At 37.0% G+C, this 26,231-nt stretch overlaps 1 protein-coding gene across 1 annotated transcript in view; it reads right to left on the bottom strand.

The window, feature by feature from the left end:
- Positions 1-1,196: 1,196 nt before the first annotated feature.
- The window catches only part of mgat5b (alpha-1,6-mannosylglycoprotein 6-beta-N-acetylglucosaminyltransferase B), a 147,864-nt gene continuing 122,829 nt past the window's right edge, over positions 1,197-26,231 (bottom strand). The window contains exons 11-17 of the mRNA XM_079590347.1: positions 24,911-25,041; positions 13,315-13,470; positions 11,839-11,985; positions 8,568-8,684; positions 6,235-6,309; positions 3,927-4,198; positions 1,197-2,252 (exon numbers count right to left, since the gene is read on the bottom strand). Of these exons, the coding sequence (XP_079446473.1) occupies positions 2,054-2,252; positions 3,927-4,198; positions 6,235-6,309; positions 8,568-8,684; positions 11,839-11,985; positions 13,315-13,470; positions 24,911-25,041 (1,097 nt within the window). The 3' untranslated portion in view covers positions 1,197-2,053. The remainder of the gene's footprint in view (positions 2,253-3,926; positions 4,199-6,234; positions 6,310-8,567; positions 8,685-11,838; positions 11,986-13,314; positions 13,471-24,910; positions 25,042-26,231) is intronic.

Raw genomic sequence — 26,231 nt, 5'->3', positions numbered from 1 at the left:
AGGCCGAGCCGTAAATCAAGCATCACACTGGTTCCATCGACAAAATGTGTTGTTGGCTTTTGTATTGTTGCAGAAAATAAGCTCTGTGACCAGCAAAGGTTTATGATTTGTGCATGGATTGTTCATCGTAAATGAACACAACTTTTACCAATTCTGAAGCCTAAACACAACCGTCACAAGTAAAAAGCTACACGCAGGTTCTACATGCACTACACTACAGTCACATGACTTCAATGCCACCACCATTAAGCTTTAGACGAATCTTTCAGTCTTTATTTAAAACCTTTTCCCTGGAAGGTGGAGTTATAATAGTTTGTAAGAGTGTGATTACAAACAAAACGAGGCTGTGCAAGCGACTAGTGAGTAGATGAGTTTATTTGTTCGGATGATGACGTTTAATGTCCTCAACAAACTCAACAGTCACAATAAACTCTTGTTAGCAGCCGCCTTTTACAAGACAAGTAAGGCGAGACAAGGCAGGCAAAAACAGCGGGGGGTTTTTCACTGGTCAATCTTGAGATTCTTGTCTTTAATAACATGTCTTCTTTCAGACTTGTGGTTAAAAAAAGTCCAAAATACACATTTATGTCTTTATTTTACTACACTTTGTCTGTTTGCGTCTGTAGATTTTTCATAAATTCAACAAAAGTTGGCGTTATAAATCATCCCGCTGCTCCGCGATCTCTGTCCTCACCCCGTCATCACACACACACCGTTAGAAAGCTCTCTCTCCTGTACAATGCTGTCAGATCCGAATATGGTCATTTCCTTTTTATCAGCAACCAATCGTGAAAGTAAAAGGGCTGAATGCGCAATCTCATTGGCTGATGATAAATCTTTAAAGCCCGTTTTCTCAAAATGACTTTTCTCTCATTCTCCAAGTCCGAAATCTCCACTTCAGTCGCACCGATATACACCAAACCTTCCAGTCTTGTACCTAGTTATATTATGAAGACATTTACAGTGGGATTTTTAAATATATTATTCCTAGCCTGATTTAAATAACATTTTATTCCAAAAAACATGGCGGAAATCATTTTTTTAAGGCTATTGACAGTATATTCTGATTTACAGGGTAACAAAAGTAGATATCCATAAATCCCTCTGTAATGTTTATCCCATCTAATATGTGAACACAATGAAACATTTTTTTTAACCTGGCTTTATCCAGTACTCAGATTTCGTTTTTTTTTTTTATATATATATGCAAATTAGCACATATTTAATTAGATATTGCCTAATTTGCATATTTAAACATTCAATTACAGAAAACTTGTAATACATTTTTTATCATCTTAATGTAGGTAATCAACTGGGAAAGTTTCATGGTGATATCTTCTAGTTAACAATTTTACCCTATTCACCTGTAGTGTCTCGCCTTCGCTTTAAAAAGGGATGGGGGAGGGGATTAATGATGTATTTCATGTTGTAGAGTAAAACATGAACATATTTTGAGCTTGTGTTAATCACAGACCTTATTTCAGACATTTAACCAAAAACTCAATCAACAAAGCCATCGAGTTTATGACGGTCCAGCCAGAAGTGATAAAACGCTAACTCATTTCCCAGTTTTGGCCTACAAAAATATGTCAACCCTGCAGCACTCTATAATGTTTCATGTTGACTTTAAAATTCATGTGCAATTCTGGCACTTTCAGCATTCATAAAACGTCAGCTACTAGAGTCTGGCCTGCATCACATGGCAGCCACAAACTCAAAAACTGTATTTTGCATTTATTTTCGGCTCGCGCCGTCCAGCCTTGAAGCCGCCGCCAGCCGAACTCTTTCAGATCGACTCCAAAGATGGTGAACATCAGGGTTAGCATCTCGCTTACCATCAATAGCCCATCTGGAGGCAAAGTTTAGCTTTGGATCAAAGTAGCAAGAGTGAGGACACTTCTCCGGACGCGTCTTCAAGCTTGACGTCAATGACCTCAGTCCAGCGATTCCCATGAACCAGTTGACACCAGCGATCTGGGGATTCTGACATGTTTGACTGCCCTGGACCGGCCTCAGTTTACCACAGACATCTTTAAAGGTCTATGGTGAAAGCTCAAAGGCAGTCCCTGCACAGCGCCACCTGGCCGTGGAGGTAGTCTCTGCAAGGGCAAATCCGCTGGTGTTTGGCACTGACTCCAGCGCAGCTGAACAGCAGCGGCTCCTTTTGCTGGAAGCACTCTCTCCTGTCCACCTGTACAGCCGGGAACACGTGGTTCTTCTCCGCTTCCAAAGACTCACACCGAGCATTAAGCCTGAAACGCACACATCCACACACAATGCATCCGTCACAAACAACCACAGACGCGAACAGGGGGGGATATTCAAAACAGTGAATAGAGAACAATGACTGCTCATTTCTACAGCGGTCTAGGTTACGTAAACACTTTTTGTCATTCATTTTCTTCCTAGGGATTTAAGATCTGTCAGCTTTAAACTAAACCATCCAGCTGTGAGATGAATAACACATTACACATTTTGACTGAAGCAAAATATTACATTAAACTGCTTATCCCATGAAGCTCTGTAAATGAAAACAAAACTACAGTGACATAAAACTACTGATTTCATTGGTTATAAGTATAGGAAATACACATTTCATGTTTTTATTTAAGACTTATGTATATCTTACTTCTAAAAAGGCTATTGTGTAACAAAGTGTCCTTGTTACATATGTTACATGTACTTACCATATCAATAACAGCAAATTATGCATAATTACATGCAACTAACCCTCAACCAAATCCTAATCCTACCCTATCCCTATAGTAAGTACATCTAGTCAATTAATATTACCCAGTACTTATTAAATGTATAATTACACTGTAACAATGACACCTTAAAATAAAGTGTAACAGCCTATTTTTATTTGGAGAAAATGATTGGGACATTTGCTTTGAGATTGATGCACTTTATCATGTTTCAATGGAAAATTACCGGCCATTTAGAACATCTATTAGCCAAAAAAAGAAAATAAAAAACAGATTAACTACGTCACAGCTTGTATATATATATATATATATATATATATATTATACAATTTGGATTTCACATTCATTTCTTATTCAAACAAAATCCTGTCATCCAGCCATCTCCTCCCTTCCTCTTTCATCCTCATCCTTTTCTCCACCAATGTGTTCTCTAAAAAGGTGGACAGATCAATAAAGTACAAAGAACATAAAAAAATTATGGATGTTGGAAAATAACAAAGTCTTCTCTGGTAACCAAATGAGTATTTGCGCTAAATAGGGCAGATTTGGTAGCCTGGTTGATACCAGACCCTTCTAAGTTGTAACTGAGAGTGGGTCTGGGGAAGGTTCATTCAAAGCCCATTTCCAAAGGGGCGTCACCAACGGACATCGCTCAAATGCTTCTGGGCGCAACTGGATAGACCTAAAACCAATCAGAGCGATGAAGGAGACGTACAACATCTGCTTCAATGGCGCTGCGCCATCGTCATCGTTTAAAGCCCGTCTCAACGTTTGTGATTGGTGCCTCGATATGGAAAAATTAGAAATGGGCTTGAATGGGCTCTTGGCCAGACGGACTTGCAGAGCATATCTCAAATTTGCCGAAAGTTCGTCAGGGTTTTCCCAGGCTACAGATTTGGCTTACACGAACTTCCCCAGCAAAGTGAGTAAACCTAATAAGTAACCCGCCAAATTGGCCAGTGATTTGACAGCGTTACCCGCCACAGTTGATTTTTACCTGCATTTGGCATGTTGGCGGGTGTTCATTTCAAACCCTGATTATACTCTTTAACGGTGTATATGAATACATAAGCATTACAAAGCGAATATATTATATTTTATACAGTATACAATTAATATCATAACTTCCTATTAACTGGCTGTCAGTGAACAAATACATAAAAAAAAATACACATAAGCAAAAATGCAAACAATCCAGAAACAGTGTGTGTCTCTCACCCATTGAAGGCCTCCACATTGTTGATGAAAGGAAAGAAAGCTGGCTCGCAGATTAGACCGGCGTCCTGGCAGGTTTTCACACAGGACGAGGCCTCTGGAGACAGGACGAGCCGGAGGGCGCTGAGGGGGGGCCAGCAGGCCGGAGCAGTGATGTTGGGTGCCCAGATCAAAGCTGTGGAGTTGGGCAGCTGGAGGAAAGGACTGGGTGGATTCCCAGGCCACGATCTGGATTCATTGACTTTAGGGAATGGAACGCTGCGGTGACAAAAATCCTAACAAAAAAAAAAATAACAAAAAAAACTTGAAAAAAGAAAAAATCTTTGGAAGAGAGCCTTATGATACATTATCAAAAATAAATAAATAGCAGTTTTACCTGAAAAGACACAGAATTCAAATGATGTGCGCTGCTGCTATTTAAGTACAATTTTGTGATTCATCCAATCTATCCAATCAGGATTTACAGACAACTATGTTTCATAAAAAAATAAAAATGTTATTTTATTTTAATAAAATTACCATATTACAAGGCAAAGGCTTTAATAGTCACCAGACATAAGATCTGCTGCAGCAATAACGATAACTAGGACTATCAAGTTGAATAATGGTTCTAATTCTATGAGAATAGGGAAATCCACATCACAACTATGACGATATTATACAATATTGAATGATATTGTCTGAATCACTTTCAGGACAATTATTTCTAGCTGATGAACGATAAAAATATTGACAGCCAACAAAGGGGCCGTATTGCTACTCTCCCTGCTCTTATCCACGCATCGCCCAGAACAGAACCATACCGCCAATCCAAACTGTATGCTTATTACCAATCGTATTTGATGATAGTGGTCCTGACAGAACTGCAGAGTGAGCTTTAAAAAAATACAATCTGTGTATGTGGATGATAATTTAGTTGTTGTATAGTTATCTTTATAATTATTGTTTTTGGTATGAATGGGTCAATAGTCTATTTAGTCAAATGCAAAAATACACACAAAAAAATATAATGCCAATACACACAAATAATACTACAATGCAACATATTATTGCTTTTAAACTACTATTTTATCTTGTTTCACTTTAATTACCTATTTGTAATGAATTCTCAAAAAGGAATACTCCCAAGGGTCAAATGAGTCATTTTACTTTATGTATGTTATTTCCAGGTTTGAGCTAAACATGAAAACAGTGTTGCTGAGTGCTGAAGGAGCTGAACAAAGCATTCAGACTAGTTCAGGTTATCAAAAGTGTGTTTCAGTGTATGTGCTCACATCAAATCCCAAAGGCATCCGACTAGCAAGCTCAGCATATATGTAGTTCACATCATAGGCAAAAATATGCTTGCGCTTATTCTCTTCCATTTTTGTCTACGTGTGCATGTGTAAGCGTAACACAGATCATAGACTTGCTCTGCTCACGATTCGTACACTTTCTGTCCTAAACAGCATGCAACATAAACAGCAGTGTGTCCCAAATCATAAGATGAAAAGATTACTGTAATCTTTTTCTTGATGTCATGTTGGATCCAGAGTGATTAGTCATGTGGCACTTTTGGCTCTTGTGATTGGCTAATAGACCAGAACTGAGAATCTGTAAGCAAGGGTGACTCAAATTGTGTATTTGAATTCAAAGTGTATATTTCCAGGGGTTCTTATCAAATGGCAAACAAAATAAATGGGAATACTAATGGATCATTTTATCCAGTTGTAATATAAATATACCGTATTTTCCGGACTAAAAGTCACACTTTTTTTCATTGTTCAACTGGTCCTGCAACTTATAGTCAGGTGCGACTTATATATCAAAATTAATTCATACTGACTGAAATTAACCAAGAGAAAACATTACCGTCTACAGCCGCGAGAGGGCGCTCTAGTTGGCGGAGTTGTTCAGAAGCGTCACCGAGGAAGAATTCAATTGATTCAGTGTTGTGGACTCGCTGGCTAATGTTAATTTAGCCTATTCAGCCTCCCAGGTATATGTTCTGTGTGCTATTGTGTATCTGAATAACTGTTAATGTGTTACGTTAACATACCGGACACCTATTCATCCTGTTGTTCTGTGTGCTATTGTGTAGTTGAATAACTTGCCTTTCCAGATTAAATGTCTGTTCTTGGTCTTGGATTTTGTGAAATAAATTTGTAAATAAATGCGACTTATAGTCCAGTGCGACTTATATATGTTTTTTTCCTCTTCATGACGCATTTTTTGACTGAGGCGACTTATAGTCCAGTGCGACTTATAGTCCGGAAAATATATTTTTGTATATTTGTTCTTTAACAGTATTGAACTTGAAACGCATCCGTACCTGATGTTGAATGTAAGCGTTCACTCTCTCCAGCATGCCTTCACACGTGTACTCATATGGTATAAAGGGTTCCACCTGTGCAAACAGACGAATGCTAAAAGTCAAAAACATATATACAACTTATGCAGCAAACACATGCTGTTCAGTTAACTAATACCTGTTCATGCATGAACAGGTATTAATGTGTTCACAACATTATTGTGATGCCTGATTAAACTATGCGTCTTGACTCAATTTGATATTCTTAAATAAATCATAAGTGAACATTCTTCTCGGCTAACCAATGGCAGATGGGCAAGTGTTTAGGGATTGAACCAAGCCTTATGATAGCTCTGTGTGAAGAACTGACTGATGTTAATGTTACACATGGGACAATCCTCTCCAATGCAGCTCACAAATGTTCTTCTCCATCACTTTTGCTTATGACACACATGAATACCAATGACGCCAAATCCAGGGTGTCAATGTTTCTGTGTTTAGCATCTGATCGAGATTTCAAGAGCTTTGATCAGGGGATATATATTCATATCTATACTGGTTTAAGCCCTATTCGGACGGGACTAGTTTTCATGGAGGACGTTAGAGAAAATCACGTTTCACAGGTTTACTTTGTATGTTTTGTATTTGCATTTGTATTTAAAATCTCAACGACTTGACTTGATAACTTGATTTGACTAAGAAACAAGAAACTCACCAACAGGCTACAAGGAACAAAAGCTAGACAAGGCACAATGGAAACATGAAACAAACAGAACAGATGAAATGTGACACATGAAGCAAGAGAACCAATCAGAACATGACACATTAGACAACAGAAGCACATGACATGATCACATGAGGGCAAGGGAATCACATGACAACTGGGGCTCTGTCTGAAATCGCCCCCTAAACCCTTAAATAGGTCCCTATTTGAGGCAACGGCCATTTATAGTGGTGTTTAACCATAGTGGACATTATCGAGTGCAGTATCATTCAATCCCAGAATGCACCACAATAACGAGTGTACAACAAACTTAACGGCTAGAGATTACCCACAATGCACTGTGAGGTTCGTGCTGAATGAATTCCCACGTCTGACCAGAAGATGGCGCCCACAACTGAATAATACATCCATCCATTTTCCAAACCGCTGGTCCAATGTGGGTACAGCGCAATATCATACAGGTATTTCCTTTTTAATTGATTATTAAATTGTTTTATTAGGGTTTATAGTTTCCATGACAGAGTTCAAGATAAATCTTTTCATTACTACTGGAGCTGCCAATTTGCTAAGTTTCACATGGTTATTAAACAGCAAGCTCAAACTATGCAAAAAGCGGAAGCCCTTCCGGCGAACTCAGTGTCCCAATTCACTCACTCGTTTTTATTCACTCCTTCAAGTGGACTATATTAGTGGAGTAATGTATGGAATAGCGGATGAGGGTATAGGGGTGATTTTGAACACAGCTGCAGACTGTGAGCATGAATTAAAAGACACTTGAAAAAAAAAAAATTAACGTTACAGGCTTAAAGTGATATGAGCATGAGTAAATAAAAACAACTGTAGTTTGTAGGTGTATTCATTGACAACTTCAACCTGCCATTCGTTAGAAAAAATGGCAATATTTCCACTTTTACAAGGTTTCACCAATGCCCCTGGTTCTAACTTTCTTTCATTTTTTTTTTTTTTCGAATAAAAAGTACTTGTGTCTCCATAAGATTAGCCAGACTGGCTAAACCAGCGTTAACCAGCACAAGTCTTTTCAGCAGGGATGTGCAATCTCTCCTGGAAACGGCAATATCACTACAGTGTTGGAACAAATTTAAAACAATTGATCTTTTTTTCAGAAGCGCTGACAAAGATCGCAATTTGCATGTCGTATCGTTCGATGGGTGATGGTGAAACTCAAAGCAGGTTTGGAAAGACTGATCTTGTGTACGTCTACACAATTGCAAATCTGTTCTCTGTGCTCAAAAACATGCTATTTCTTTTGTTTGCTTTCCCTATTTTTGCACTGTGGATGAAAAAAACAGTGATTTCTAACTTTTGACAGACACTCTGTGTGTTTCCATAACAACAGCAAGCTTGTGCTTTGAGAAAGCAACTGAGTCAGAACTAAAGACTAAGATGACTAAAAAAACACTACATTGCACTCCTCTGTTTAATTGGCGCCATGGACGATTTATATAAAAACGATCTCCAAATATTCCTCTTCCAACTACTAGGCATGTCTTGATGGGAGTATGTAAATTGTATGAGCATAAAATTTGGACATCCCTTTTCTATATGTCTTCATAAAGCCATGCAACTACCACTGTTATATAACAGAGCTGTTAAAGAAAACTACAGTTACCTTGTCTGTGAGTATGTCTACAACAGCGGTCTCAAATTCTTGAGAGTTGTTGAAGTCTACTGTTCTGACATGGGGTTTGCCGATGTACTGTTCAGTGTACGGATGTTGAGATGACACCTGATGGGGAGATTAAAACATAGTGTTAACTATCATGATATCACATTGCATGATATGAGTTGAGGCAGGGCCTAAATGGCAGTAGTCAACTTTATTAAAGGGGTGGTAAAATGCACTTTTCACAAGATGTAAATTAATCTCTGATGTCCCCAGAGTGTGTGTGTGAAGTTTTAGCACAAAATACCCCAGAGATATTTTTATATAGCATGTTAAAGTGGTCACTTTTTGAGGTTTGCAAAAAAGCACCGTTTTGTGCCTGGCCCTTTAAATGCAAATGAGCTGCTGCAGAGGGCGGGGTTTCAAGAGCGTGTGTGTTAGCAGCTGCGATTACCTCACGCAGACACACTAAAATGACAGAAACTGTTCTGCCTTTAATGTTAAAACGGAGTCAGACAAAGATGGAGAGACTCAAGAAGAAGTGACAACATGTAGAAGCAACAGGACGTCTCTGAATGGTTAGTTGATGAATTTATGTTGCTGATGTGGAGTTATCTATCTTCAATTAGGATATTCTGTCATGATAATATATAAATCGCGCGTATAGGAACTGTTGTGAGATGCACAGAGTGACTTTCTATTGCATGTGTAAAGATGGATACTAAAGTTTGAGCTGACTCACAAATGTGCTCGACTACAACAACTCTTCCTCTTCTCAACATGGACTGTGTTCCCGGGGGCGGGCTTATGTACATTTTAGGGTTGGTGATGTCACTAACGCGGAAGGAATGTTGTGTAGTCCCTACCAGCCGTTTGTTGTAGTCCTTTTCTTTAAAAGCAATATCTCCCTTTGCTTTGAACTTTGAGCGTTGTAACTTTGCAGGTGTTGTTTATGCTCAAACAGCAACATTACACACTAACTAAAGTTAGAAAAGTGAAATCATACTTTACCACCCCTTTAAACATTCAATCAAATGAACAAACACTTAGGAGATCAAGATAATGCAAAGAAGATAAACAACACTAAAGAAAGACATACACTACACTCTCTCTACACTATGGAAGTGCCGGCAGATTATCTGAAAACAGACAAACAAGCAAGCTGGAGTTGAGCAATCTCTATTGAGAACATTTACATTTAGTCATTTAGCAGACGCTTTTATCCAAAGCGACTTACAACTGAGGACTACAGCAAGCAAGTCATCGTGAAGAGGCAAAAACAACGCAAGAAGTGCTCAAAATACAGAGTTCAGGCATTGCTCAGAGTAGCATAAGCCAAACAAGGGAAGTTCTGCTTAAATGAAAGTGTCATTCAGTCAGTCTGTGTTTGCTTGGACTAAATCTGCGATCAAACCTTCTCAGTGATGAACTGCAATAAATCCAAACATGGATTTAGGTGATTGTTTGCGATTGTGGTTGCTGAATAAATGCACTTATGCAATGGTTTTAATATAAAAACATTAATTAAAGAATTAAAGGTAGGGTAGGTCAGAATTGTCTAAAAAAACTTTTATTCAAATTTGTTTAAACTGTCTTTATATACCAATACATAATTAAAATGCAAGTACTCTGAAATAGAGAGTATAAAAAACGGAGTGACTCTAGTGTATTTAATCTTCAATAAACACAGCTCATTAATTCCATTCACTCCCACCTAAAAACGGGTGCGCGACTGCGCGCACGTGGGCAGAGCCAGTAATAGCGGCGGTAGTCATGGCGACGGAGAGTGACAGTCGCGCAAGCCAATCACTTGTTTCGTCCCGAATGGAATTAATGAGCTGTGTTTTTTGAAGATTAAATACACTATAGTCACTCAATTTTTATACTCTCTTTTTCAAAGTACTTACATTTTAATTATGTATTGGTATATAAAGACAGTTTAAGCCAATTTGAAAAAAAGGTCTTTAGACAATTCTTACCTACACAACCTTTAAGGAATTCTACAGTTTAAATTTTTGAGAGAAGTTTCTTGTTTTAAAGGGGTGGTTGATTATGATTTTACTTTTCTAACTTTAGTTAGTGTGTAATGTTGCTGTTTGAGCATAAACAACATCTGCAAAGTTACAACACTCAAAGTTCAAAGCAAAGAAAGATATTTGCTTTTAAAGAAATTGCTTTTTAAGGACTACAACAAACGGCTGGTAGGGACTACACCACATTCCTCCCGGGTTAGTGACATCAGCAACCCTAGATTTTACATAAACCCCGCCCCCTGAACACGATTTATAGATTATCATGACAGAATATGCTAATCAATGACTAGAAGATAACTACACATAAGATACATAAATTCATCAACTAACCATTCAGAAATGTCCTGTTGCTTCTACATGTTGTCACTTCTTCTTGAGTCTCTCCATCATTGCCTGAATCCGGTTTGAAAAGGCTAACAGTTTTTGAAATTTTCAGTGTAATTGTGTGTGAGGTAAAAGGACACAAGCTCTCGAAGCTCCGCCCCCTGTGCCGGGAGCAGCAGCTCATTTGCATTTAAAGGGACAGACACAAAACGGTTCGTTTTTGCTCACCCTCAAAAAGTGACAACTTTAACATGCTATATAAAAATATCTGTGGGGTATTTTGAGCTAAAACTTCACACACACACTCTGGGGACATCAGAGATTTATTTTACATCTTGTGAAAAAGGGCATTATACCACCCCTTTAACAGTTTTCATAATGTATATAGTGTGTTAATTTAAGCTATATGATAATAGTTATAACGAATCAGAAAGCTAGATGACGTCAAATAAAACACGTATGAGTTAACATTCTCTTATATAAAAAATATATTTCTCAAATGACAACAATCATTGTGATTTTAATTTTGAGCAAAATAATTGTGATTATCAATTTGTGATTAATAATGTACATTATGCAGCATGAAGGAAATGTGACTAGCTTTCATTGACTAAAACTATGCCCAGACATATAGTCGACTAAACTTGACTAAACAAAAACAGGACAAGGTTGACTAAAGGTTGGCAAATAGGATGCATAGGATGATTTTGTATTTAAGAAAGTAGAATTACAAAAAATACAATTCAGAAACTCATACATGTATACATACTAATATATATATATATATATATATATATATACTGTAAACATTACATGAATTTACTGTAGTCCTGGTCAACAACAAAAAAAAGAAAGAAAGAAGAGAGAACTAATCCACAGAATATGGTTACTGGCATATATAGCGCGCAGACTGCACTTACCTCTCTGGAAGTGGGCTTTCCTCTGAAGAACTCATGGTTGAGGGAGCTGCGAAGGGGGTCGAACTTTGGCTGCAGAAATATGCATCCATTGGCTATGGCCTCTAAAGGGGCGGGGCCTTCGTACGGAAAGCCAAATCCCAGGAAGAGCTAAGAGAAAATGTAATGGTATAAATTGGTTTAAACTCTAAAGCTAGGGTTGTCAACAGATAAAAAAATGTATACATTTTTAACATACAGTATGATCATTAATCAATAATAACGTGTATGAATATTTGATCAAGGAAGTCCCCTATGTAATTGCTCTAATGGTAGAAACATATCTTAGAATGGAATTTACATTCAGGTCAAGATGAAGTTCATATTTTAAATTGACAGTCCTACAATAATATTTAAACTACATGATTACCAGTAATGCTGGTAATGCATTACAAGTAATGTGTATTATGCAATTAGATTACTTGTTTGATATCACGAGTAAAATAATATAATGAGTAAATAAAAGGTACACATTCATATTTAAGTTACTTTATAAAAAAAGTAATTAACTAAAAAGTAATGTACAATCTATTCTTATTATTTTGTATTCTCCATAACATAGTCACTTGCACACTCATGCATGCGCAGGAATAGACAAAAAACTAAACAAAAAAAAAAACATTCTATCAACTTTCAATAAAAAGAGTTCTACAATAGGTATGCATGGATGCATAGGTAAAATAACCCATAATGTTAAGAGATTGTTTGTATGGCATACATAGATCTAGAGGCCGGGAAATATTCTAAGTGAAGGTGTATGGTGTTGAATTAAACACTTGCAAAATGTAACTTCTTAGGGAGACAAAATAATGCAAAAGTAATGTAACACCAATGTAATCTAAAAGGTAACTGCAAGTTAGGGCTGTAAACGATTAATCACGATTAATCGCATCCAAAATAAAAGTTTGTGTTTACATAAATATATGTGTGTGTGTATTGTGTATACAAATATATATATATATATATATATATATATATATATATATATATTATATTATATATATATATATATATATATATATATATATATATATATATATATATATATATATATATATATATATACACAAACATGCATGTATATTTCATTTTTTTATTTTATATATAAAATAGTTATATTTATATATAATAAATTATCTAAAAATATATATGCAGTATATAAATGCTAATATTTCTCAAATATATACATGCATGTGTGTATTTATGTATACAAAATAATTATACACAATACACACACATATATTATGTAAACACAATTTTTTTGGGATGCGATTAATCGTGATTAATCGTTTACAGCCCTACTGCAAGTTACTAATAAGTACCACAATGAGTTACTTTTTAAGGAGTAACGCAATATTGTAACAAATTATTTTTAAAAGTAACTTTCCCCAACCCTTCTTATTAAAGATTTAAAAGTAGGCTACATCATGCTAACTGTACCTTAGCCTTTCTCAGAAGCTGCTGAAGCTCCTGTTGGGGCAGTAAGCCGTGGTTCCTGACGAATGCTGGCACCTCTGGGGGACGCTGCGCCTCATAGTACACCGTCCCATGGATGTCCATGTAACGGTGTAAGATGGTCAGCAACTTCTCCTTACCCTGCATCAGGATAGACAGTGGGGAGAATGGATGAGAACAAGCTGTACACTGTGCATTTCAATTTGTTCATTTTACTTGAAGAAATCTTGCCTCAGGAAAATCTAGTTAACAGTAGTATATTCAAGTTTGTATAGTTGGCTTCTGAGTTTTACTGACTTAATATTAACAGAGTAACAGAGTGCATTGCGGCATGAATAAATACATTTTTACTTTGCTTTATTTGACACTTTTATTTGCTGTCTTGTGTCAGTATTCGCACAATAAAGAGCAAATGAAATAGTTTTTTTTAATGGTCAGAGTCTTATAAACTTACAAATGAATGTAAATGGTTACCATTGTTGTGTTTTGTCTGTTAAATGTTGATGTCTGAGTGTCACTAAAACAATGTTGATTGTAAGATATTGGCACTACTGGAGGGGGATCAACCCCCTTAAATGTTTACTGTTTCACAATAGAGATAGCAATAAAAGTGTAATAGACCATGGGCCCTATTTTAACGATCTGAAACGCAAGTATCAAACGTGAAACGTAAGTAACTTTGTGGGCGGATCCCGGCGCTGTTGCTATTACCGGCGGGATAAATGACTCTTGCGCCCGACGCAAATCTAAAAGGGGTTGGTCTGAAGTAGCTTCATTATTCATAGGTGTGGTTTGGGCGTAACGTGAAATAAACCAATCAGAGCGTCCTCTCACATTCCCTTTAAGAGCAGGCGCGCTTGTTCCACGGCGGATTGCTATTATAACGGCGGGTTTGCCAGCGCATGCCAGGAGCGATTCACAGCCGAGGAGACCGACGTTCTCGTCAGGGCCGTAAAACACAGAGAAGTGACATTGTATGGGGATTTGAGAAACCCACCCAAAGCTTCGGTTAAACAGGCGTATAATAATTTGAGTAAATGTGTAAGCTAGATTTATGCCTATTTTTTCACATCTTCATGGACACAACAATGATTTCCCTCGTGTGTTAATATTTTTCCTTTTAATAATGTATGATTTGCAAAAATGAAAACTGCTGCGTCTGTTTAGATTAGAGAATCAAAGTGGATGCACGTTGTTCACACGCTATACATAATGGCCAAGCATGCGCCCTTAAAATAGCATATGACTAACGCGCCATAGACTTTAGACTAGGTTTTTCCTGGTCAGTGGCGGAATTGTTTTTTGAATCTGCAAAATAGTACCAGGGAACGTTTACGCGGGAACACGCCTCCTCTTTTGCAAATTTTGAAATGAATTCAACCTCTAAGAAACACAAGAAGAACACGTATGTGCATTATAGCTCGCTGCCACATCACTAATGGTGAATCTATTCTTTTTTTCTTTATATTCAAAACATTTTCAGACCTTTTTTTCTAAAATAATTGAATGGATGCTATCTTTTGAACTCTTGGCATGAAAACAAACTGAGGTTTCTACCATTCTTTCATGATTTTTCATGTTCATCACTATTTCAAAATAAAGGTCTGAACACGCCTTAGGAGTATGAAAATATTCTTGTTGCAAATTAATACATTATCGCTCCTCTGTAATTTATTTTGAAAATCAGTCACCAAATATGTAAACTAGAGATTGTAAGCTTTCAAATAGTTTGTCAAGATTAGTTTAGGTTTAGGATATTACTGTTTTAAATATGTAATGACAGTGGATGCTAATATAAGGGGGCTAAATAACAATTTTAAGAAATCAACGTCAATTTATAAAGTCAAATAATGTGATGTTCTCTAAAAATGCTCAGTTGTATTAACAATTCAACATTGACTTAGAGCAAAGCGAAGGCAACGGAGGAGAACGATAACTGCAGAAGTGGAGGAAATGAGTGAAACGTCAATCAAGAGTTGCCCCGCCTCTTTTGCTTGACAAAATGGTACTTAATCCAATCAAGTAATCTTTACTTGGGTTTTCCGAGTAACAAAGGCATAGTATGTGAATAGTACAGATTACTCGATTTTTACAATTATGTTCGACAAATTGTTAAGTAAACTAAAAAAGGGTTGGGTTTTGCAGTGATAGAAAGACTAGTGTGTCAAGCCCTCCTGGAAAGTCCTCCTATGCAACATAATGAAGTTCATATTATGTGCACTGCATTTAATTGTTGCTTTATCTGTACACTGTACAAAATTATTGTTGGTTTAACTTAAAACAATAAGTTACCTGGTTGCCTTAAAAATGCGAGTTCATTGAAATTAAACAAATGAGTTAATGCAATGAAGGAGATTGGTTTAATCAATAGAAACTCAAAATATTATGTTATCTGAACTACATTAATTAAGTTGATTTGACAAAAGATAAAAAGTTGTGATTACAAATAATTAAATTTATTTTTTACAGTGTATTTAATATCATAGTTCAGTCACACAAATCTGTCACCTTTTCTCTAACTGAGTAGTGTTTTCTGGTGAGCTGTATACCTGTTCTTCATCAACAATACACACAATTACACAAAACATACAAATTGTGCATTTAAAAAGTGATGTTTCACAACTGACTTGAGATCAGCGTCATTGACAGAAGCACGGCTACATAGGGGAGCAGTGAAACTGACTCACAGGTGCTTACAATTACAACTTCACAGCAGAACTACATCTTATGAAAACTGTAATGCCTTTGACAACAACTAAGTGTAGCCAGCATCCTAACAGCATTGATTCAAGGGCACAACACTTAATTTCCCTGTGTTTGTATATGCACTTTTTTTTTTTTTTGCATATTTGACCTCAATCAACAAAAACGAGATGGTATGTAATGGCATGTACACACTCAGAATGATTGAGGAAAAATATTAAAATAAATAATGCCAAAACACATCAGCATGAATTCATTATGCTGGCAAGATAATATTAAAACACATTACAACTTATAGATCACGTCTTTAATTATGTATGACTAAAGTCAATTTCACCATCATCTCCACTGAGGGATTATTACATTTCATACATTAATACTGATTTGATGCTGTCAGAGTTTGTCTGAGAAACATGTAATTCAAATGAGCCATAGGCTACACTTTTTAAAGATGATTTTATTTATTTATTTAGGTGGCATATTAAAATCAAGTTATACCCAAGAGCAGTGATTGGATTTCTCTTTTCTGCCTAACTAGTTTCTTATGAACAGGTATATGCAATCTAAAGGTCAGATTATGTTTTACTCAATATTAGATATTAAAGCAGCATACACTGTAAAAAATGTGGCTGCGATTAGTTAAAATTTGTTGAGATAACTTAAATATCCAACTTAACCAAACTAAACTTAAGTTAACTTAACTTAATATTTTAAGTCAAGCTTGAACACATACTTTTTAAAGTTGAAACAATGTTGGATTTTAAGTTGTGCTAAATAATCGCAGCAATTTTTTTTACAGTGTAGGGTTGATGGACTCTGGACGTGATACGTGGTCTGCATGAGAGCATATGGTTTGACAAATTAAAAAATAAAAATAAACAAGAAATGGAGTACAATGCGTTATTTATTTTTTTTCAATCTGGCCCTTGACTGTAAATTTGACATCCCTATTTTTTACGTTGCTATTTTCACATCAGAACAAAGAGAAGGACCATGTTCTCTGGACAACAATGCAAGTTCTCTTAGATGTGCAGTTAAAGAGGTGTATAAATTATTTACTTATTTAAATCATTACTCCATTAATAATTCATACATCTCCTCAGGCAAGTGTTACACCTAATTTCTTATATCAAACCGTTACAAGTTGTGGAGGCAAGCGCCTTCTCCCGAGAATAAAAACACATTTGGCCCTTTTCCTTGCGCAGCAGAAGAACCTCGACTCTCACGCATGCTTTAACAGCAGTTCTTAAACAAAGTGACTACAAAAAGTTCAAAGTTTAACTTCTGGACGTTTATGACCGAATGATTCTTGTGAAGCAAAATTGCTTTTCCTCTGAGCAGTAATGAACGTGCGGTTGAGGAATAAGAGTAACAGATGATGTGCTGTTTCAAACAACGGACATTCGGGGAAATCAATGCCGGGCCTCGTTAAAGTTCACATTAAAGATTTCTGTCTGTCTCTGGAAAAGCATTGGTAGGTTAATGACGTCTCCGTATCGATCTCTGTGTGAAAACGTTAGTTAAACAGCGCTGAGGATAAACCATTGTTATATAAATCTGTAACAAGCGATCAGTGCATTTAAATGAAACGAATGAAAGCTTATTTGTGAGTCAGCAAGTTGACGCACATGATTCATTCCAATTCCGTTTTCCGAATCGAAATGGAATCTTCTTTTTTTGTAAAACATTTTAATGCATTTGATTATGAAGACATTCTATGTTCTCTATATTGTATTTTGTCTTGTATGTTATATGTATTCCCCATGAACAAACCACTGTTTAATGTGACCCAGTGCATCATGTCTCATATCAAATGGTATGTATAGCTCTGTTTACAGCTGGTGTTAAGATGCGTTTTGGTCGATCGGATCACAAGAATACGAGGGAGACACATTCCCGTTTACACCTGGTGTTTTAATCCGTCTCTTTTGTCCACTTTCAACCACCTCAGTCCTGATTTCTTCAACAGGAGGGTTTATGGGTGAGTAAATTATGTTTTTTCAGATCTTTTGATCTAATGGACAAAAATTATAAAGTTTAAATCCCGTATAACTAGCGCACTTCCCATAATATCACTGTAAACCCTAATGCTCAAAATAATTCATTGGTTTGAGTAGGACAAACTTAAATTAAACTAATTAGTTCAGTTCAATTAACTTTCATGAGTATTTAGCACTTTCTTTTTCTTTCAAGTTCACAGAACTGATATATTTTAAGTAAAATGAACTGTTTCATTGATTTGAGTTTTATGAAATTATTTATTTTAATTTAAACAAACTTAAGTTTAACTGACACGGCTGTGATGTCTTTTTCCCAGCATGCTTTGCCGAAGGCACTCGAAAGGGAGAGTAAATGCTAAAATTAAGTGTAATATAGTGTGTTTTTTTGTGCAAGATTAATGTTAAGTGGGAGATTTAGGAGTGATTCATGTTTTGTTATGCTAATTTATAAGAATTTCTGTTAATGTGGATTTTAGGAGTTCCCATCATGGTGACGAGTGGTGCATGCAGATTGATTTGAGACAGAGTATTACCTTTATATTGTTGAACTCATACAGTAAGTGCTTCTGTAAAACACACTATTGCTAATATGATAACTAATTAGCATGCAAGTAGAATAGCTTGTTAAAGCTAGCTAAATTTAAACTAATAAAAGTGTTCACAATGAGATTACATGAAAGTTTTAAGTTAATTGTATGAATTAGTGAACTCAAGTCAAGAACAATTCAAATGTATAAGTACAAAATAAAAATCTGCTAGTTCTGCTTACTTAAACTTTAAATTACATAACGTAAAAAAATCGTTTGCCTTAAATATTTTGAGTTTTGCCAACTTATTCGGGTTTACAGTAGACGGAGGGAAGACGGTCTTTTGTGGCTGTTTGAACACATTCAGTGTTTACATGAAAGCAATCCGGTCGAATGTGTTTTCAACTCCTCTGAAAGTGGTCAAAAGTGGACAAGCTCAACATGTTTTAGACCCGTTTACACCTGTATTTAGCATCGTCCACTTGTGATCCAATCGACCTCAACGCTTCTTAATACCAGCTGTAAACAGCCTATGTGTGATTGTGCGTGTTTGGGTTTAGATTCGTTATTTTGCGTTCCTTAGAATAGTTACAGTAAATAAGGTTTGGTGTACATTCACCTGAGTTTGATTCCAAGTTCACTGCTTACAGACACAGTCACTAAATGATCTGATCTTGCTCCATGCTCTAATACATTAGAAGTGTAAGAAAGTTATTTTCTGTGGCCAGGAAAATAACATTTCTTAAGAGTAGACGATTATATGATTTCCCTTTGAGTTAACTGCTACAACGATCTATCCATTTATTGAAAGAGAGCTACGAAACAGCTCATTAGAGGTGCTTTCTAAGGCCCCGTTTACACGTACATGGTTATTTTGAAAAACTGAGACATTTTCCTTCGTTTGAGCCCTTCGTTTACACGCAAACTGAGAATTCGCCTCTGAAAACGATTCTTTCTAAAAACTCCGTCCAGAATGGAGATTTTGGAAAACTTCGTCTGCACGTTTGCATGTAAACTGAGAAAAACTGAGCTTTAGGCAGCCGACGTCACATTATTAGACTATTTTCGGGTTTCTGATTGGCTAACGTGGGCTTGAGCTTCTCGTGACACTGCCACCTACAGGTTTGGCATGCTCTTGACGGCATATACACGGGTTCGTGTTCGATCACCTTTCTGAAAACTGACAGGTGTGCACGATGTTATTTTTGAAAACGGAGAGGCGTGAAATGTCCGTTTATGAAAATAGCCGTCCATGTGTAAACGTAGCCTCAGTTATTCAAGACCTCAAGTCATATGTATCAAACTTCGGTGTGTAACATATGCCACACACTTGAGTCCTCAAATCCTGCATCTTGAGTGAACAGACTTACAATGTTCACCTGGTGTATGAAAAACTGGGTGTACAAATCCCATAGATTTGTGCTGAAGAAGGAATCCCAGCCCTGAATACAATACAGTCAAACCCTCTGACTCTCTTTGTCAGAATCAGGATTGCCAGCTTCAGCAGAAGAAAACAGGAGACACTCGCTTTCTGTTTAGTAAAATAAAGGACACATATGTCATTTGGGATTTAAGTAAACCATTGGTGGCAACTAACTAAATGGTAAACAAAATGTATGCTTCTATTGTTATTCACCAATAATGTCCCTCTGGTTTTCAAGATAACTTATGGGTAGGGTCAGGAATGTTGTTCCAGGATCAACAAAATGTGTTGACATAGGAACGCGTCTAAATCAGGATGTGCAAACAAAACCTCTATAAGTGCTATAATTAAATGCTAAAATGCATTTTGTGATGCATCACTTTGATTTTTGGCTCACTGTCATATAACTTCATTGCACATGTCGTAAAAAAAAAATATCACACACCATTAAACACACATCAATTTGACGTCTACCTACCATCAACTAGCATAATGCCGGTTAAAAGTTTAGGGTCAGTACGAATGTTTATTTTTATTTTTTTATAAATTAATACTTTTATTCACCAAGGACACATTAAATTGATCAAAGGTGGCAGTTGTCATGATTCCTGTCTTGTGTTCGTTCCCCTTGTCTTGTGTGGACTTTTATTATTTCCTGTTGTGCGCCATGTTTTTGTAGTCCTTTGTAGTTTTTCATGTTTATTAGTTCATGGCTGTTCCCAGGTGTATCTTGTTTCCTCATTACTTAGTTAAGCTTGTTTGTCCCTGTGTATTTATAGCCCTTGTGTTTCACTTGTTACTTTGTCAGTTGTTGTACGTGTAATGGTTGCCTCTGTCTCTGTGATCCCCCTGGTTTTGTTCCTTTGATCTTCGAGTTCTGTGTTCTCGGTTACTTTATTAAAGGTCCCACATTATACAACTTTCTGAAGTTTTATTTTAGGTTTTGATGTCCTTAAAGGAACACTCCACTTTTTTTGTGGAAAATGGGCTCATTTTCAACTCCCCTAGAGTTAAACAGTTGAGTTTTACCGTTTTCGAATCCATTCAGCCGATCTCCGGGTCTGGCGGTAGCACTTTTAACATATTACAAACTTAGTGCCGGCCACGTTGGAAGTTTCCTAGCTGGGGACTATTTTCAGGCTCTGCGTAATATCATTGCTCTGCTGGTACGGCAGCAGTTCCTTGATTATTACGCAGGAATGAGATTTCTGGTCATATTGCCCTAGAAAATCAAAACTTTTCATTTTCTGTTGGTCTTATTACACAATGTAACTACAGAAGAGTCAAGTTTTAAATAGAAAAATGTTGGTCATTTTTTTGAGAGATGCTAACGGTCTAATCAGATTCAATTATCTATGCTAAGCTATGCTAAAAGTGCTACCGCCAGACCCGGAGATCGGCTGAATAGATTCGAAAACGGTAAAACTGTTTAACTCTAGGGGAGTTGGAAAATGAGCCCATTTCCAAAAAAAAGTGGAGTGTTCCTTTAAGAATATATATTTGCGGTATACGTACCAAAAACCATCTCAATATATTTTTACAGCTCCTTTCTCAGGAGCTCGATTTTGGCCTGTCTACTTAATATTCATGAGCCTCTCTTCTGATTGGCCTGTTGTTTTCTGAGTGACCCACCATTGGTGGGGGTGGTGACTGAAGGCGGTGACTGAGTAGTTCTGATATCATACGGAAGTCACAGCGGCTCGTGAAAAGGCACAGCTTCTTTATGCAGGCAGTGTGCATTTGTCTGTGGATCGACTGTTTTGAAACTTATATGGTAGTTTCACTGCCCCTATAGACCTCTGTTCTCATGAAAAAAGCCAGGAAATTTCAGTTTTGACAATATGGGACCTTTAAATAACCCTGCGTTTAGATTCTCGTCTTCGCCTGCTTTCCTCAGCTCGATACAGCAGTAAAGGAAATCTTTTAATAAAGATTTATATTTTTAAATAAATGTTGTTTAACATTTATATTCATTAATCTTGAAAAATTCTTAAGCAACACAACCATTTTGAGCCAAGCATAAAAAGGAACAATGTTCAATGCAAGCATGGCTAGGAGCTTCAGACAAACGGCGATAATAAACAATTAAAGAAGTCTTTCGATTGTTTTAGTTGTAGGGTGGAATCGAGAATTGTTTCAAGCCCTTATAGCTCAAAAGTTATTATTAAATGTAAGTGAACCTTTGGACAGTTGGTGGCGCTAGAGGGATTGAGTTAGATTTGCTTTGGTGAATGTTTGGACTGTACTCTATTGGTGTGCCAAATTTCACAACTCTTTACCATACGGTTCGATGGGCTGCCATAGACTTCCAGACAGAAGAAGAATAAGAAAACGAACAAATATAATATGTGGTGGAGTCGCAACTTCGGTGCTTGGCCCATAAACATATTCAAATGGAAAACAGTTATATTAAATTGGAAAAACATATTACAACAGTACTTTTTTTTACTGTATTTTTGATCAAATAAATGCAGCCTTAGGGTCGGTTTACACAGAATGCATTTTTGCTGTTAAGACGAGATACGGCAGGCAAAAACATTGTTTTTTTTTCACTGGTCAATTTTGAGATTTTGGGCTATTTTGTCTTCAATAACATGTGTTCTTTCAGACTTGTGGTGAAAAAAAGTCCAAATATTTAGGTCTGTATTTTTCTACACTTTGTCTGTTGCGTCTGTAGATTTCTCCGAAATTCAACAAAAGTTGGCGTTCTGAATCATCCCGCTGCTCCGCGATCTCTGTCTGCTCCCTTTAATCTCACACACGTCTGGAAAGCGCTCTCTCTCCTTTACAATGCTGTCAGATCCAAATATGGACATTTCCTTTTTATCAGCAACCAATCGTGAAAGTACAATGGGCATTTGACTCTAAAAGCAAAATCTCATTGGCTGATGTCAATTTCTGACAATTTTCAGATCTGCATTCGTTCAGATGCATCACGTGACGTGTTCTGACATTTAGATGTGTGTTTTTGGCAGTTTTTCTGCTCAGTTGAAGGCCATAAATGCTGTGTTTATACGGTTTGATGTGATTTAGGTGGTTTGCATTGTTGTTGCTAATGATTTGATAAGATATTGTGTCAGTAAATAGTTGTTTCCACTAAAAAAGTATGATTTTTTACATTACAAATCTTTAAATGGCTTTCTCTCAAAATTATTTTTTTGTCATTATCCAGTAGAAACATCTCAGCCTATGTAGCACCGATGTACACGAAACTTTCCAGTTATACACTTAACAGTATTCTGAAGATATGTTCAGAGGGATTTGTTAATAAATCATTCCTGGCCTGATTTATGTGACATTTTAATTAAAAAATATATGGCGAAAATCAATTTTTTAAGGCTATGGACAGTATATTTTGATTTCCTAGGTAATGAAAGCATATATCCTGAAATCCCTCTGAACATCTTTTTTCATCTTGTGTGTAATCAAAATGAAAAAAGAATTTTGCACCTGGCTTAATCATATGTTCAGATCTATCTACCGAAAAAAATATGCATAGTTAATGATATAATGCCTAATTTGCATAAATAAACATACAAATTTCTAAAACTTGTAATACATTTTTTATGAACTTGTGTAAGTAATCAACTGAGGAAGTGTCATGCTGATATCTATTATTTTAAATAAATACCCTATTCACCTGTAGCGTCTCGCCTTACAACGTGAGGTCAGTGGAACGAAAAAAGTGCAAGGTCTAGAAACGCGTTTTTTAAAAGTTGAACTTATTTTTAACTCGAGCCGCACGTGTTTAGAATGGCGTCACGCGCGAGACACTGCAAAAGACGCGGACACAAAGATTAAAGACTAGCGAGTGTTTACATTGAAAAACAATGGGAAAAAAGCACAGTGGACTGGAAAAAATGCACTCTGTGCGAAGACTTCTTTCAAAAAACATTAATTAATCTTATCGACCCCAAACTTTTCAAGTTCCAGGCCTGGGACTTCCAGGTTCTCCATGACCGTGGGAACCCTGCTCATCTATAAATTGATGAGGAGATTGTCACGCTCTCAGTTAGAGCTGTAAGAGATCCGAGGCGGCCGTCAAGAGACCGAAAAATAAATTAGAAATGGGGAGGTGGGGGTGGGGGGGACAGAGGACAAGAGGAGATGATTGTCTTGCCAATCTCTAAGCATACAGTTGTGGTTCTGGGCTGAGTGACACATGCACAATGAGAGCGAGTGGGCTGCTATTTGGCCTGGAGGGAACTGTCAGTGTTTAGGGACTCCACAAGCGCAGATAGCTTTAAAATGGCAACCTGTCAAACAAACAGAAATGACAATGCAGACCTCGAGCCGCACAGAGGCAGAGATAGAGACACAATAACACGGCAGCGTTCAGAAACGGCAGGGAAAAAAAACACATTCAGGTTAAACGTGGAGACTTCATTTCTCAAAGTCTCGGCGCTTTTTCACGGCTCCTGGGGTGCATTTTGTTCTCATCAAAACCAATCTCCGCTCCCGAATGCCCAGTGGTTCGAACACACTTTCTGATTAAAGTCTGCTACTTGTCAAGTTTTATTTATTTATTTATTTCTTTATTTAGTTGGCGGACGGGTGGGCGCAGTTTCCTCCGGCGATGTTCACAGCCTGTCTCTCTCGATGCTGCAGAATGTTTGCTTTCATCCTGCTTTTGAAGCGTGTTAAAGCGAGGCTGATGTTATTTGCTGTCAGCACATCCAAACACCACTTTAGCACAATCACTGTGCCCAACAAGCCATGATAGCAGCCAGGCAATCCATCTCCGTATGTTCTGACAGTTACACGGACTGAAAGCAAGTCTGCGGCAGTGTTTTCCAATGCTGAGCAAGGCTGGCGGTCTGACGCTACACTGCGCGATGGTAGAAATGTGTCAGAATTCTGCTAATGCTGCGGTTTCTGTTAACCACCGGGAAAAACATTTGCTTCGACGTAGATGCACACGTTCTTACCTTCCACATACTGGCTTCTTTGCCGTAAACCACAGCCATGTTGTTGACTTTGTCTCTCTGGATGTGGAATCTTTCAGTCTGGTTTAGTTCCTCGGTCACAAAACCCATGAAGGAGTTGTCAGGAGTGTGTGCTGGGGGGAAAAAACACAGTAATTCTAATTTCATAAATACAGTTCCGTACAAGGATTAATTGACCGTTCGCGAAGACCCGCCCCCCTTAGTTACTGTCGCTATGTCCGACAAGCTACGCCGCTCTCACGCCACACCATGTTCTCATGCAGTGAAAAATACATCGGGGAGCAGAGAGGAGACTGACAACACGCCGACAGACAGGACAGACCAGCTTACTTTTCAGTTACTTTTGATATTAAACATATTAAACAAAGTCTCACCTTTCAAATTTGGTAATTTTTTTAAAGAAATGTAAACAATAAATACCATTTTGTGGCTCTTTAATGTTTCTGTCAGATCGCTGTAGAGCATCAGTTAAAGCTGCTCGTGAACCGATCATCTCTTCCTTCTAGTTCATCTATAGCATCAAATAAACATGAATGAACATCAGAAGGAATGTTGTTTTAACCATGGAAAGGCGTCAGTACACTCCGCTTCTCAAGTTCAGATCCTCCCATGTTAATCTACTAACTCTCCTGACTGCTTTGTCGGACAATATGGCGGATGGCGAAGTATGATTGGTCAGATCACCTGTCAATCAAGCTCCCTGCGAAGGGTCAATTCATGAAGGGAATGTTACAGAGAGAAGCAGCAATAATTGTTTTAATAATGTCCACACAATTTCAGTTGTTTTGTTCAGTTTAGATGTAAGCAATATGAAGAAAATAATTCAACAGCTGGGTAACGGAAGCTCCATTGTTATTATTATTTTTAACAATAACTTATAAACTATGAAAAGTATGAGGTTGTTAATCGATGGTATTCAACTTAGTTTTAAAATAATAATTGTGTTTAACTGTGGAATTCATGAAAACTACATTACCCATGATGCTACAGAAAATTACACCAATCAGAGAATAGAAACAAGCAAAATGCAATAAAATATATTTTTAGCTCCGCCCACTCCCATGAACACTGTGAGAATATATGTATATTTTGCAACAAACTTATATAAACAACATATCTTGTTTTTTTTATATATGTATAATCAACATTTGTAATTGAATAGTTTTATAGTTCTCCATAGTTTTTGATTTGATAATGCTGCTCGCATTGCATCATGGGATTGCTGTTCTTTCTATGACTTGTACCTTTATATTTTTTTCTAATTTAATATATATATATATATATTCCCAAATTTTCGTAGTGG

This window comes from Phoxinus phoxinus (assembly GCF_949152265.1).
Source record: "Phoxinus phoxinus genome assembly, chromosome: 1".
Taxonomy (NCBI): Eukaryota; Metazoa; Chordata; class Actinopteri; order Cypriniformes; family Leuciscidae; genus Phoxinus; species Phoxinus phoxinus.
Note: the sequence above shows the minus strand (reverse complement) of the source record. Positions and strands in the feature narration are given on the sequence as shown.